The sequence below is a fragment of the Calidris pugnax genome, unplaced genomic scaffold (genome assembly GCF_001431845.1).
Source record: "Calidris pugnax isolate Ruff unplaced genomic scaffold, ASM143184v1 scaffold171, whole genome shotgun sequence".
Classification (NCBI taxonomy): domain Eukaryota; kingdom Metazoa; phylum Chordata; class Aves; order Charadriiformes; family Scolopacidae; genus Calidris; species Calidris pugnax.
In genome coordinates, this window is record NW_015091064.1 from 10,375,494 (window position 1) to 10,391,826 (window position 16,333).

The 16,333-nt window shown below is 42.4% G+C and overlaps 1 protein-coding gene across 1 annotated transcript in view; it reads right to left on the bottom strand.

Annotated features, from left to right (window-relative positions):
• Nucleotides 1-3,054: 3,054 nt before the first annotated feature.
• Nucleotides 3,055-16,333, bottom strand: part of HS1BP3 (HCLS1 binding protein 3) — a 51,040-nt gene continuing 37,761 nt past the window's right edge. The window contains exons 5-7 of the mRNA XM_014956723.1: nt 14,379-14,530; nt 13,735-13,870; nt 3,055-4,812 (exon numbers count right to left, since the gene is read on the bottom strand). Of these exons, the coding sequence (XP_014812209.1) occupies nt 4,584-4,812; nt 13,735-13,870; nt 14,379-14,530 (517 nt within the window). The 3' untranslated portion in view covers nt 3,055-4,583. The remainder of the gene's footprint in view (nt 4,813-13,734; nt 13,871-14,378; nt 14,531-16,333) is intronic.

Consider the following 16,333-nt stretch of genomic DNA (forward strand, 5'->3'; position numbering starts at 1 on the left):
GTTCCTGATACAGGCCAGGATGCTGTTGGCCTTCTTGGCCACCTGGGCACACTGCTGGCTCATGTTCAGCCGACAGTCGACCAACACCCCCAGGTCCTTTTCTGCCAGGCAGCTCCAGCCACTCTGCCCCCAGCCTGTAGCGCTGCTTGGGGTTGTTGTGACCCAAGTGCAGGACCCGGCACTTGGCCTTGTTAAACCTCATCCCGTTGGTCTCGGCCCATCCATCCAGCCTGTCGAGATCTCTCTGCAGAGCCTCTCTACCCTCCAGCAGATCAACACTGCCGCCCAGCTTGGTGTCGTCTGCGAACTTACTGAGGGTGCACTCGATCTCCTCGTCCAGATCATTGATAAAGATGTTAAAGAGAATTGGCCCCAGTACCGAGCCCTGTGGGACACCACTCGTGACTGGACGCCAGCTGGATTTAACTCCATTCACCACATTAGCTAATGCCTCAGTGCCCCATGAACGTGCTGGATTTTCACGACCTTAAATCACAGGCTGACTTGTGTATGCTGCTGCAGCAAGCTCAGCTTCTTTGCAAAACCTAACATCTGGGCAAATATTAGCAGAAATAGCAGTTTCAATTAATATATTTTTTTAGGCTCAACGCAAATTGTCACTGACGGAACTAGGCCTTAAATGCTACGTGGGAATTAGCTTTCCTAAAAACATAGCAACAGAAGAGACCTGAGCAGATGACCCACAGGTCACCTGTGAAATACCCAGCTCAGTGGAACCATATTTTATCTGTAACACAAATAATGGCGTATATAGTGTTATTTGTTAATTACTGCTGTACCACGTAACAAGCAAAAGGTTATGCGAAACAAGAAGCGGATTCTAAAGCAATAGAGAATCCTATTATGAGTTCTAATCACTAAAGAAAACATCTTTTGTAAGGGTTTAAATATAACTCTCTTGCTTTTGAAATCTTCTGATGAGCTAGCTATTACTAATGTCGAAAGGTGACGCCTGTCAGCCAGGAACTACATTAGAGTCCATAATTGAATTTCAAGAGTTGTCAAGAGCAGACTAATAAAATCACTGCTAGTAGAAATGATGTATGAAAAAAAAACAACCAAGAAAGTTCTGGTCTGGCAGGATGCAAAGTATGTTTTGTGGTTTCCCTATGTCATTTCAAATAATATGTTCAATTTTTCTGGGCTGCATTTCTCTGACATTCTTCTCTTGTATAATAATGATTCATTATATATAATTTATTCAAGGACTGTAACTCACCTCTAAGTGCCTATAAATATTACTGCAGCTAGACATTTGCATTGTAAAACAACTGCATAACACTGGGATTTATGAAGGATCCTTTTATGTTCATTCCTTGTCAGGAAAGATCGATTTTTTCTGAAGCAAAACATTGACCTTAAAATCATCTTTAAAATATAGCACAGGAAACAATTAACAGCTCTTCCTTCCCTGTGCTGTTTAGGTAATTTGACAATTTTAGGGAGGGCTGGGGGGCAAAGTATTCCTTGGCTATTGAAAACAGATACAGCTGTACTGCTGTTACATCAGTGTTACTGGGAGTGTTCCCATGGTTATGATGGTAATATGTAATATCTGCCCTCCTACTGCTCTGCGAAAGCATGAGCCATTTCTAAGTGGAGCTCTCAGAGGTGGTGGAAGGCAGACAGATGACATTGCTATGAGGGACAGTGAAAGAAAAACATAGTCCCAGCTGGAACAACGGCTGCACATTGTCCCGGCACCAAGTGGTGTTAATGAAAGGGTGTGGGATGCCGGCATCCTTTATTGCCCCTGGTAAATTGGTATGTGGATATGTAATGATTCTTCTAAAAACAGGGGAGAAATCCAATGAAAGATGACAACATTCATCTAAGGGACATCAAGCTGTGAGAAGCCGGTACCATTGTGATGTCCTGACCTGTCTTGCTGCCACCCTCACTGGGCAAAGTTGTTCAGCCTAGAAAAGAGACTGGGAAGAATATACTTTGTTCTCTTTCCGTGGTGAATGAGAATTAGAAGTAAAGAGCTTAAATTGCAGGAAGGAACAGCTATGTCAAACTGTAGGAAAACATTTCTAATAGGATGGTAAAGAATTGTAATGGCACACCCAGGGAGGCTACGGCATCTCCAGTGCTGCTCTCCAGCCAGGCACACTTCTAAGGACACGTTAGAAAAACGTCTGTGAGAGATAACACAGGCATAATTACTGCCACTGCAAGAATCATTCAGTGTCTGTGCTCAGGTATCTCTCCAGCCTAAGCATGTTCAGCCACCACGTCCTGCTCTGCTATCTGCCTACTCTCCCAGTTGCAGCCTCACATCAATAAGACCTTGTTCTGTCCAGTAAGTACTGCCACCAGCAAGCCACAGGCCAGATGTCACCGCTTAGGGCAGGATGGTGGACAAACTTGTCTTCCCAGGCCACTGCCAGCTCTATTCTTCTATGATATCTCTAATTTTCTTCAAGAAATCGCAATCCTTTTCCTTGGTTGATCCCCCACTAAGGGTGAAGATCTGCACTCTATTTACTGATCATTAAATCCATGCCCCTCAATATGGTAGTGGCAGCAGCGTTCAGGCCATGGGATGGGCTGTAGGTTAAAAGTACAGAAATGCAAGCAGTCTCCCCAAACAGTGCTAATTAAAGTGGAGATCAAGATTCCTCAACCCTCAGTTAAAGATACAGTGGTTGTTCATCACACCAGGTAGTGCAACAGAAAGGCTGTCCTGAATTAACTCCTCCTGCCTTCTGCCTGCTCTTTGGCAAGGCATTTATTTTCTCCTCAGTGCTTTTGCTCCCCTTTTGCAGGATGGGATAAACAAGCTTCTTAACTGCACCAAGACACTGTGAGAGCAGACAGGATCAGGTACTACCTTTGCCCATAGAGAGTTTTACCTTTAGCTGCTCTCAAAGAAATACGAGCCCAGCTACATTCTTGGTTTCAAACTTATTTACAGAGGGTTTTAGCTGAGCATGCACTGAAATCCATGTAACACTCTTCATGTCTTATATGGAATCTATCCTTTAACTCCAATTTGCTGCTAATGTACAACCTAGAGAACAACACCTGCAGGTTAGCAAAATATTTTATTATACTGAAACATACTGTACATATACAAGAGCCAATGGTTACATTTTATCTGTCCCATAAAACCAAAAATATCTTTATCATAGAATCATAGAATCACAGAATCATAGAATGGTTTGGGTTGGAAGGGACTCTCAAATGTCACCTAGTCCAACCCCTCTGCCATAATACTTTGCATTGGCTTAAAAAGTTAATACTAATAGAGATAATTTCACTATTAAAAATATAGATATATGTAAGGTTTTCTATTTATTTTGTTCTATATTAGAAAGGCAAATTTTGGGTTAGTGATATGGCTTAAATATATTAATATTTTCCCTCTGGGGAGCTTGTCTTCCCATCTGGATAGAACACCCATGGAATGCGTTCAGAAATCTCTTTCTATGTGACAGCAGGTTATCAACCCACATTAGATAGAAATTCAGCATGTTCAACCAGAGCCCCTGAGCCAGGGAAGAGAGGGGTAGTCTAGGATGCCTGTTCCTGCATCTTAAAATTTCTTCTGTATATTTTCTTCCTATTTTTTCCTCTGCATAATCCCAAGTTTGTCCTCTCTTGTTTTAACCATTACCATAGTAATGAAGAGATTGCTATTGTATCAAAAACCTCATTTTAGCTTAGTGGAATTAATCACCATGGCTGCTGCTTTAAGTTCTGGGAGAAGGGAAGGAGAGAGTGACTTCAGAAAGCAACTCAGAGTTCCTCCATTAGGACACCTGCAGTGAATTACCTCCTGGAGAAATCTCTCTCTCTCCACTGACAACAGCGGAGGCCCAAGAAGACTTGGCTGGAAAAAAACATTAGCCCTTGTGAATCCTGAGTAGGTTCATTAGAGTCCTACAGCATCCAAACCTCATACACACTGCAACCTCCACAGATGTCTGGAGCTGCTCTCTCAGCCAGAGTCAGTCATTTGCTCTTCTCCCCAGGGGCCAGAGATGCACAGTGTTGAGTGTTTGCAGTCCTACAAGCTCTCTTGCAAGTTGGCATTTGCGCAAGAGCAAAGGCAGCAGGTTGTCAGGCTTAGCTGGGATTTCAGTGTTTCTCTGAGCTACAGAGGAACTGTTACCTATACCTAACAGTTCCTGGTTATAAATTACTGAAATACCAGTCAGGGAACAAAGGGCTGCTACAAAAATGCACAGGATAGAAGGAAAATGACCTTTCCAGTGAGCTGAAATACGCTGCCTAAAATGACAGGAACAGCATCCTGTCCTGCCTCAGACCACTTGTTGGACACTATTCACCGTTGCCATGCGTGCAGCACGCTGAACGTTTTCAGTCAGGACTAAACCAGCTGAAACTTTACCATGTTGATACTAAAATAGTAGTAGACAATCTGTAGTGCTATGTCCTTGTCCACGTTCCCTATAAAACCCTGAAAACCTAAGGCAGCTCTCCATGTGATGGTACACAAATGAGCACTGTGACAGCAATTCTTGCTACCGCCACTCGAGCTCCCTGGGAGTTTAGGCCAAGAAGGCATCATTACATTTCAAAAATAAGCATGTTCAAAAAAGACTTGTATCTTGGCTGTTGACAGATTCATTTTCCTGGATGTACTGGAGAATGTCCACTTCATTCATTGTCTGAATCCTGTTTTCCTTCGGCTTTGCCAGTGGGGATGAATTAGTGCTCCTGGGGGCAACTGCTGGCTTCCGAGGCAATGGCGGCTTTGATGGAACCTTAGGTTTTGGTTTGGACGTTACTTTCAAGAGTTTCTCTAAATCATCTTCAACTCTGGAATGAGAAGAAAACATCGGTGACATTTTGGGAATCTCTGGACTGCTTTTTGTTTTGTAAGAAACATTCTGCAAGAAACTTTCTGCAGGAAAGGATCAACTTCGATGGATTTTCTCTTTTAAGAAGAGCTTTCCATAAAAGTTTCAATGCTACCAAAGTAAGAACTGTCTTTTTAAAATAAATAATGTGATTTTTCAGTTCACCACAAAAGTTAATTAATTTTACAGCATGTTTTCAAATGCCTAAATTAGAAGCAATTTGCAACTCTCAAATTAAAAAAAAACTTGGTTTGGGAAAAAAAAATTTGCTTTTGCTCTGTGTCAGGATGGTTTGCTTCCTCAAGAGCTCAGGAATTTTCATGGGATAGTAAAATTTTTCACATTCAGCTCTGCTTCCTCTTCATCCCCATCCCCCAAGACTGAGACTGAGCATCTCCTATGCTCAGTCATGAGAAACTGGAAAATCTAATGGTTTTAAAAACATTAAATTCACATTTGCTTCCAGGAAACTGAAGGAGTTTTGCAACCTGTAAGCATATACAATAACTCTTTTTTGGTGACTATTTCACTAGGAAATAGACCTGTTGACCATAGAATGGTTTAGGTTGGAAGGGACCTTAAAGATCATCTACTTCCAACCCCCTGCCATGGGCAGGGACACCTCCCACCAGACCAGGTTGCCCAAAGCCCCATCCAGCCTGGCCTTGAACACTTCCTGGGATGGGGCATCCACAGCTTCTCTGGGCAACCTGTTCCAACATCTCACCACCTCACAGGAAAGAAATTCTTCCTAATATCTAATCTAAATCTCCCCTTTTTCAGTTTAAAACCGTTACCCCTTGACCTATCACTATAATCCCAGATAAAGAGTCCCTCCTCATCTCTCCTGTAGGCCCCCTTTAGGTACTGGAAGGCTGCTATAAGGTCTCCCTGGAGCCTTCGCTTCTCCAGGCTGAACAACCCCAACTCTTTCAACCTGTCTTCGTAGGAGAGGTGTTCCAGCTCTCTGATCAGCTTCATGGCCCTCCTCTGGACCCATTCAAACAGGTCCATGTCCTTCCTGTGCTGGGGGCTCCAGAGCTGGATGCAATACTCCAGATGGGGTCTCACCAGAGTGGTGTAGAGGGGTAGAATCACCTCCCTCGACCTGCTGGCCATGCTCTCTTGCAGCCCAGGATATGGGTGGCTTTCTGGGCTGCGAGTTGGCACATTGTTGGCTCATACCCCAAAACACCTGAAACATTTAAGTGTTTTTTCTGCTTGGACTGTTTGACCTTATCAAAAGACACATCATGCTGTGCGGTCCCATTGAATCTGCTAAAACATTCCGAGAGAGTGCCTTTAACAGATAGTCTTGTGACTCCCAAGAGGTAGCTGCCTTTGGAAAGTGAGTATGCGAAGGAAAGAAGGCTGTGACACATCACATCTCTAAAAGACATAGCAGAGATGGAAAAATCAAATTTAGCATAGCTAGAGAAGTCTTTACAGGCCACAGGAATTTGTGCTCTGACTCAAAATAGCCTCTTGCTTTGGTCCTCTGGGCCACTGTCTCAGAGCTCTGTACCTTGAACTCTCTTCTTGTGGACTTTGCATTCCAGCAGGCAGCTCCTGCTGTTGCCTCAAATTTCATGCCCGAAGTAATTCTGGAAATTATATTCCCTTTTTTTTTAGATAATAAGATGATTGCTGACGTCTCTTAGTTTCCTTGATTCCTAGTGGATGACATATTCCACCTAACTTACACAACACCTTGTCAGTGTATTCCTTCCTTCTGAATTCCTCATCTACATAGAAGAAATTAATTTAATTTAAGCCCAGGCATTTTTGTTTGCTGCAAATTCTGATATCCAAGAGATACCACACCTGGGATCACATTGCCAAGACATGTTCTTTTTCTCTTTGCTGTGTAATAAACAAAACATGTTAGGGCTGGTATTTCTGAAGCCTAATTTTCTTTACCTGATCTGCTGCCTTCCTCCTTGGCATAAACAAATGCTGAATGAATCAGTGTCCATGTCATAAAGTTTTGGTCATAAATAACAGAAACCATAATAACCAGATGAACAATACATACATAAACCTACAGATCGTATACGGAGGAAGCATTTTGAACTAGGTGCACTGCCCAGCAGGGGCAGCAATAAATAAAGCTCATTAACCTGATCAGATGGTATAACCTCCTGAATTCTCTGCTCCTGTGGGGCTCTATATTAATTTCTGTGCTAACCACAGCAACAAAACTTACTCAGTACAGTCATAAAATACCCCAAAAAGATGCAGTCCAGTAGGCTGTGGGGTTTTTTTGGGGGGGTAGTGGTGGTGTTTTTATGGTAGTGTGCTTTCAGGCCAAAAATTCTATAGGAGATCGTTTTTCAAAGACTGGAAGCTGATCATGTAAATCTCTTTTTTTCGTCCTGGATTTTTTAAAGACCTTGGTTATACAGAAGTCTTTTACAGAGAACACAGCAGATAATACGTGGTCTTTGTCTCAAAACCTGCTTTTCAGTGCTGCAGTGATAGGCAAACTGTTTGATCCACTGCCATTTGATCATATGAAACACAACTGTCTTTGGAAAACTAAAGAGGTAAAATGCAAAACGCCTCAGGCAGAGATAGAAACAAGGACTTCTATTTCTTGAGAAGCAAATGAATTGTTACAGTGCGTAACTACCACCATATTTAACTTCAGGCCAGGAGGAGGAAGAAAAAAATCAAGCCACTATTCTGAAATAACAAGGATATTAAAGGAAGAACCTTCCCAACCCCCCATCTTTTTATAGACAATCAGGCACAGAATCCATGTAATTAATCATTCTCTAATTAGTCTCTTTCTTTTTCTGTAATGGAAAAGCAGTGCCACATTGTTTAAAATTTCTGCCATACTGTTGTGCTGATTCACATACTCTATTGGTGGAAAATCTCTTTGTTTCCAGACAGAGAAAGCAATCAAAACCTCACTGAAGAAAGGCTGTCACAAAGCCCTATGATATGACTGCTGGCATGTGGACTTCAACAGAGTTAACGAGTTCTCACTTGGAGATGGATGCAGCTGCCATCAGAACATCAACATTTTAGATGCCGCTTCTCTGAACTCTGTCCTGTCTACCTGGACAAGATCTTTGGGACAGGAATGACTATGTACTATGCATATGTACTATGCATGTACTATGCATGTACTATGCATGTACTATGCATGTACAGCATCTGGCATCGTGGGGACAGTGACGCATGTACAGCATCTGGAATCGTGGGGACAGTGACCTCTGCTTGCTGGGAGCATCTGGCATCGTGGGGACAGTGACCTCTGCTTGCTGGGAATGCTCTGATGAGGAGAATTGGTAATGAAAGCAAATGACAAAGACTCCCATAGTTTGCTGCAGTATCCAAAAGGCTCACGCTTGAAGCTAGGTTATGCAACTCACAGCAGTTCTTGCAGAACAGACTTTTATCTTTCCCTATCTTATTAACGTCTATATTTTGTCTGGTGTTAATTCCAAGTGTGAGAGATGCTTTAGTGAAGCCTTGAGGGAGAGGTGTAATATCACATCTACCACTTGGGAAAAGACTTGTGCCCAAAAATAGGAAGGAGGCGTTGAAGTATCTCTTGACCACCTCTTCTGCTATGGACAGTAGAGCCAGTGTGAAGTCTAACAAGGCCCGTGGAAATTATAAAGGCTGGAGTTAACCATGGGGGCTGTGCAGCAGGTATCTCCCTTCCTGCTCCTGCAGTCCATTACAGGTAACTTTAACCAGTGCCAGGAAATATGTCTGGGCAGCGGAACGTGAGAGTCTGTGCTGTTGAAACGTTAGAAGAACCACCGGCACAGCTTTGGTCTAGAGCAGATTAGACCTCCTCCAAAAAACTCTCAGGCACAACCCGGAGCTGGTGCGGGACAGGGACCATCCCCAGGAGGCAGCTGCATGCAGTCACCTCCTTCTGCAGCTGGAGAGACTCGAACAGCACGGATGCAGCCCGTGGTGCTGTTTGGCCAAGGGCCAGAGAACAGGTTCATTAGTACAGGCAAGTCCTACACACATATGCCCACAAGAAGCCCTCTGAGGAAAACTGCCTACAGTTTAGATCACTCACCCAGGAAATGAGACAATTCGATTTTTACAATTTGAACCAGGGAGCTGGTTCAATTTTTCCCCAGCCTGAAGAAGCCCAAACCTCTGTCTCCTGCTTCTCTAGAAAGTTCCCAAATCCAGGCAAAGGCTTAGTTGGAGCAGGGAAGAACAGGCAGCTTTCACCCCTCAGCTGAAGATGGCTGTCAAAAATGGAAGGAATCTAGGGCAAGACAGTTGAAATCTGGTGATCCTCAAGCCTAGCAAAAGCATCTCTTGCATCTCTTAGGAGAGACAAGGCCTCTAGGTCACCTTTCTGTGTTATTCTATACAACCCATACAACACGTTCCTAGAGGCAGGGCAAGAATTAATGTTTCCTGTGTGACAAAAGCCTTTCTACTCTGTTGGTCAAGTTTACTTTGTAGCTCTTCCAGTATTTGCAAGTAACACCTATTATATATCACACAAAAAATTAAATTAGCAAAATAAATGGTTGAAAATCATCCTAGAGAGTGCTCTTGGACAGCAAAGAAAACCCACCAAAAACTGGTAGAAAAAGAATTTGTTTACTGAAAGCTACTGCAGGCAAATGAAGGTTCTTGCCCCATAGTCAGGTCACAACAAGCCTTAAGAGAAACTGCCCTGGAGTGGTCAGGAAATTTCTGACTCATATTGCAGCCTCCTCTACCACCTGTCCATCAGCAAAACAACCCTCTAGATCTAGGATCTAGATTTAAACCCTCTGGAGTTTCTCAAAGCTCTTCTCCCAACTATGGTGCTGCTCTCATACCCTCACAATAGCAAGAAAGCATTTCTCATCATGTGGTGCTGGAGGTGGTGTCCCATATGACTCCAGGCCAGTCTGAAGATGTATGTGTTGCTCCCCAAATTCAGCATCTGCTAATGGTCTGCTGAATGAAGAACATACAAACTTTTGCTGCTTCAAGGGTGGCAACAGTTCCTTGGCAAACCTGAAGCTAACAAACCTGTTCAAGAAGCTGGATGGACTGAACTGTCTTTAGAAATGGCCATTGCTAGGATGTGGTTTCACAAACAGCTTCAGCCTCTAACAATATAATTCTCCTGAAAGGGTCATTGCATCATTAATGGCACAGCTCACAGCTGAAAATACAGATCAACCTGTAAACACACACAAAACTCTTCTTTCAAGGGCACGGGCAGCATGATGCAGCTGCAGCACAAAGGTAAGAGCTGGACTGTCCCCTTCACCACCAAAAGTCTTGGATCAGCATAATCCTAAGAAAGAAAACACCAGGTCTACCATCACAGGGCAGCAGAACAGGGATCCTGCTGCTGACACTGTTCTCAGCACTGGATAAAGCAAAAATCTTATACTGACAGCTGCTTCCTTCCAGTTCAACTCCCTATTCATTATCAAAGGTGAAGTTAATTAAATCTCTCCTAAAAAGATGCTCAGACAACTGCGATAATGATTTCAGGCTAGGATGTGTGATAATTAATGTAATTCTGTGGGCCCACAGAGCTGCTGCAACATTCACAGGATCAATTCTAACATTGGTTTTCCACAAAAACCTGATCCATCACACCAGGCAGGCACAATTTAGATTAATGAGGCAGAAGAGGTCGACTGCAGTCTTGCTGCATGAAAACTTAATTTGCACATCGGTGACCACTGGGTGTATGGAGATGAGAAAATGAGACTGCACAATGGGAGAGTCTGCAGGATGGTTTCTGCAGAAATTAGCTTCTGTCTCTAGTTTAAATGGAAATCAGACCTGAAGAGAAGTTTTGAGTGGAGGTAAATGGTTGAATCCACATCCAGAGGAATCTTTATAAGGTATGATGATGATGACCCAGGAAAATGAGAGGAGAAAAGAGAAGCCTGGACCTATATCCATTCCCAAAGATAATTCTTTTAACATCTGGAAAAGAGTTGATTAGCTACCCTTTCATCCCATTGCAGTTGGTCTCCTTGAAAGATTCAAAAGCAACAGGACCCAGGACTTCTCAGAAGAGCCTGGATTCTTCCATATCCCTGTGGTGAAGAGATATTTCAAAAAGACTTGGACTTAGAGTAAGGTAGGTCACCTAGTTTCTCCATCACCATCACTTAGTACTTGTTGGTAGGCTGAGAAATTAGTAACCAGGAAAAGGCTGGTCAACACACAGGAAGATATTTATTTGAATGGTCATGGGCATTTTGCAATAAAAAGAAATCTTTCATTATACTTACAAAGCAATTGGTTCTTCTCAAAGCTCAACAGTCCTTAATGTAAAGTAGGTGATTCTATTTAAAATAATAATTCTCATTTCATTGGAGCAGGTATTCACAGAGAGCAGAGTCTTCAGTTTGCAATGAGAACATTTATGATATTCTCTTCTCCCTCATGTTGTGACAAGCACAGCCCACGCACATTTTGCAGACTCATTTGTCTCTATAACAGTCTCTTCCTCAAGAGTTACAAGTCACTGCTGGGGATTCACTGCTGTGCTGACAGTGCTGTGGTGCTACTGCTGCTACAACCACTCCATAAAGACCACAAAGGACTTGGTTGCTCTTGTGTTCTGCTCTGAACATCGTCTTTTTAACATCTCCCCCTTGGTACAAGAAGGTTCTGCCTTTCTCTGCCTGGAAGAGGAAGACAAGAAACTGCAACCAAGAAACTTGTTGTCACAGCTTCCACTTTGAGCTTCAGTCCCCTTTGAGAGACAAGAGGGATTATTGACATCTACAGGGCAAAGGCAAGATTTATTCTTAGGCCTCAAAATATGTTCAAGCCTCCATGCTAGAGAGGTTGCAACGTTCAACTCACGTTGAATATTTTTTCTCACCACAAAGGGTCACTGCATGGAAAAGAGACTGTGACACTGCCCTGCAAGAACATGTAACACCAGTCTGGTGGTAAGGGAAGGTGGGAGATGATTCAAACATTGCCTCTACATTAGACCTGACAGTTCTGCTAAGGCTTCCAGCAAAACAGAAAACAACGTGCGCTGTTCATTACCACTTTGGAGAGTTCAGCTACAGGATTTCAGGTGATTGCAATGAATTTACACACAGGAGAGGTGAAACATTCTTACTAGGTTAAAACAGCACCTCTACTCTTCCCCCCTTTAACAGCTTCTCCTTGCAATTCTCTGTCATACGCAGATAACACCGTGAACTGGGTTTATCAGGGGGGTTTCACAAGGTGTCAGACACCTGAACAGGTCAACAGATCCTAATCTATCCACCTACACCTCTTACACAGCCTCTGGATTCCTGTAGCAACTTTCCCATTGGACCGCTGGCATGATTTTCTGCTTTGTTACACATCTTCATTTCCAACAGGACCTTGACAACTTGTCAACTACTGAAAGCACTGGGACAATTCAAGAATAAATGAAACCTAATGGAATTTAAAAGAAATGGAATCTTTTCCAATGAGTTTCCCTTACCATCTGTGTGTGCTGCTAACACTGATGACCCCAAACTCATCTAAAAGCATGTCTCTTGGTCTCGGAGCAGACTTCAGAGACCCTTCTCTGCCACAGAGGAAGAGAAAACATATAATCCAAAGGATTAATGTGACAGATGGAGAAGCTCTCTCCACTTATGGATAATAATGCAGGGACTGTACCAAAACAGGCGCTTCTAGCCATATGAACAATCTGGATGAAGCACTGTATGCTGAGATTGCTAGCAGAGGAGAAAGCAAACATGAAAATATTGCAAGCACATACGTGTTTGCTCCCAATATACCATAGCACTAAATCAGGTCATGTCCTGCCTCATCAGCTTCTATAAACATCAGGTGGGCTGTCAGGATGTAATGTGAGATGGCATCCAACCCAATTTAACCTCTGTTTAAATTAAGTTAGGTTTTACTGCTGAGATAGCTAGCACTTTTGCATGCGTAGAAAGCAGCAGCAGCAAAACTACCTGCTTCAGGAGAGCTTTGAAAGTACACATAGATCTCTCTCCTGGGTTTAGTACCTGCTGCGGAAATCATACATCCTAACAGAGGCTGGCTGGCAAGAATTAGCACTGGAAGCAGGTTGGCCTCATCATTCAGATGCCAGCCTGAGATACAGAAAACATGAATTTGACATTTTACTGCAGCACAGATTCCCTGGTGATGATGGTCTCTCTGGGCATTGACTCTTTGCTTCATCTCTTGAGCATTACCAGTGCAAAGAAACCAGCCTTCTGGGAGGAATGTCATGAATAAAACACATTAAGTGATGATATGTTCCAGCACTACACTAATAAGGGGGCAGGTAAGTGTAAGAGAAAGTACATTATTCCTTCCTGTAACTGTGAGCTCCGGCCCTACTTTCCATTAGATTAAAAATTAAATGCGGGGTGATTAATAACAGTCCTTTACAGCTGTGCACAGCATTCCTCCTGAAAGTGGGCAGAGAGGTCTGTGAGCCATCAGCAGAAAATTATTCCTCTTGTGGCAACAGGCAAGAGCTCCTGATTTCAGCTCACTGAAGCTGAAATCCTCTTTGTTTCTGGGCTTGGTTTCTCACTTTTCATAGTGGAGGTCAGTTTTCACCCCCCATGGATCGCCTGCAGAAAGGGAAAGTGCCATGGTAGAAAACAGGCACTAGATAGCATGCCTGAGGCCTTCAAGACCCTTCCTTTGGCGTCTCAGAATAACACCTTGCACCCTACCTTTCTCAAAGAAAGGGTCTTCCTAATCTCCTTTTTAATGTGTTGGACTTTCAAGCTCTATAACATTTATCTTACCTTTCACTTGTAAGTACAAGTATTGATTGACAGTTAACATTCAAAGTATTTAAGCTTAGCGCTCAAATTCATCTCTTTTGAGGTCTAAGTAACTCTTCAGATCACTTCATCCTACATGACAGATTGGAGATGTGTACCTGAGCAGTTCCTCGGTGTCCTCCTCAGGACCCGTGTTCAGCACATACTCCCTGTTCTGGCAGGCAGTTGGCAGCAGCAGTGAGTCACCCAGTCTTACCACCCCACCAAGGTCTGGATCTTCAAATAACTTCAGATCTAGAAAGGGGAACCAGAAAATGCTTTAGTTAAATCCTGCTACATAACACAACACGTGCATTAACACCAGCTAGTAAATCTGGCTACTGGGCTGAGAAAAAAAGATCAAGTAGACAACTCTTTTTTTTTTTAAACAAGGACTTCCAATCCACAAAGCACAGGGGTACTCTGCACTCCTACGACTTGGTAAATCTACTTTCTTCTTGCACTCAAAAGTAGGTCACATTATTCTTGTTAGTGTGGCATGAGTGACTACGGAACAGCCAGCTCCCACACACCTACAATATCCAAGCCCAAAATGTCAACAGTAAACAGCTACGGGAACTACAGGTCTTATTTACTCTTTCTGAATGATTCTAGAGGATTCTGCCCCAGCTGAAGATATGCCTTAACATTCCCAAGTCATTATTTAGCCTGTATACTCTATATCACAACATTTTAAAAGCTCAGTTATACATGTGCTTTAGATAAAACAATCTCTGTATATACAAATATAGAACAGATTTACTCTCTTTCATCTTCTTCCTGTGACCAATTAATGAGACATTTTTTTCTGGGCCAAAGAGTCCTTCATCTGGATCTATTTCCTCTTCAAAAATGGTTAATTTGGGCTTCTCTTCCTTGGTCGGAGGAGCAGATACCTTCTTTGTTTTTTTAGTTCTAAAAACACAAAAGACAGAAAAGTCAGCTGCAATTCTTCATTTAACAAAAAGATTTATGGCTAGAAAGTCTCATAAACTGAAAATAGATGGAGGCTGGGAAAGATTTAGAGAAAGGTACATTGGCATCTTTCAGTTGCTGGCAGGAACAGGATATTGAGGAGGGACAGTTGATCTGATGTACTCTACCTCTACTCATGGTTTGTATCCCTAAGGACTACCAAGGAACCCAATGGGAACTGGAAGAGCGGGGCTAACAATGCTGTACTGTGCAAACTACCACCTCATCCCATTTGTTTTAAGCAGTTTTACTCCTCCCACACAGAAAGCTTAAAATAAGAAGAGCAGTTCCAGCAACACTGTCAAAGACAGACAGAAAAGGGATGGCTTGAAAAACAAAGTGCAGGTTGGACCATCTCACTGATCCCTTTGGACAGGTCTTCAAAAATCTCTTTGGCTCCATTTCCATGCCACAGCCTGTTTTTGAATGCTGCGTACTCCTTGCATAAAGGTGTTAGCCATTCCCCCCATCCTCCCCAGAGCAGACACAATATGAAGACTACATCACCTTTAAGTTGAAGCAAGCAGGGACTGGAATATAATTAGTTGGACAGACTGCTATTTGCAGAATTTACAAATGCCACTCAGTATTTTATAGAACCAAGGACAGAATTAACTTCCTCTAAATTTAGTCTTCTAAAAATTTGACAGTGAGACAAAGTTAATTTTTAGGCTTCTTCTCAGCTCAGTGGAAAGAGACAGACATCTCCATAGGACAATTAATCCCATCTATTTTGAACACTGATATTTGGATGCAATAAATCTCTGAAGACGTCCTCCTCTCCCCCCGGCTGGAGAAGGAAGCTAGAAACTAGTTTGGATTAGAGGTGTCATTTGCACATGGCTTAAACAAGGAGAGCTGAATCACCTTCCAAGAATGAAGTGAAAAGTGTGTGCCTCATGCTTTCATACCTAGGAGTCACGTTCCGCTGGCTGAAGCTACAAGACAGCTTCATAGCAGGGCAGCTTGAGTTACGAGGCAAACTAGATAGCATAAAAAAGACAATTTAGAGAAGAAGACAACAATCTTTGGATTAAAAATCCAATTCAAACTAACCTGAAAGAGAAGCATTCCTTAGGATAGCATGTCCTTCCTAAGAAATTGCCATATTTCAGAGATCTTTACTCTTAGTCACGGCCTCGTAATTTCTAAGGAAGCCCCTTTGAGTGCCTCTTACAATAGAAGATCTTCTCCTTTCCAGAGAGAAGGTCAGGTTTCAGCCTAGAGCAAACCCAATTATCAGCACTTAACATGCCATAGTCATCAAAAACTAAGAACAAGGTCAAAAGATTACACATACATTCCAACTACATTAAAGAATCTTGTAAAATCCTCTTCCGATTACAGCTGCACACAAAAGAGTGGAGTCCAGTTACTTCCAGTTATTTTCACAAGTTTATTATCACCAAAATAGAACTCATGGATGATATTACCTTGCTACCACCACTTCATCTCTTAGCAATGGGAAATGCTGCACTTTAGAGGCCTAAGAGCAAGCCCCATCCAGAACTTAAATACAGCCTTGTTTGGAAATATACCCTATTCAATACACTAACGGTATCTGCAGTTGACAGAGACTAATTTGCAGAACTATTTATGATACAAATCTTCTTTTAAAACAGGAGAATCTTCCACAGATGTCTTTTTTTTTTTTTTTTTTTTTTTTTTTTTTTTTTTTAAAAAAAAAAAAAAAAAAAAAAAAAAAAAAAAAAAAAAAAAAGTTCTAGGAAAAATATTAAACCC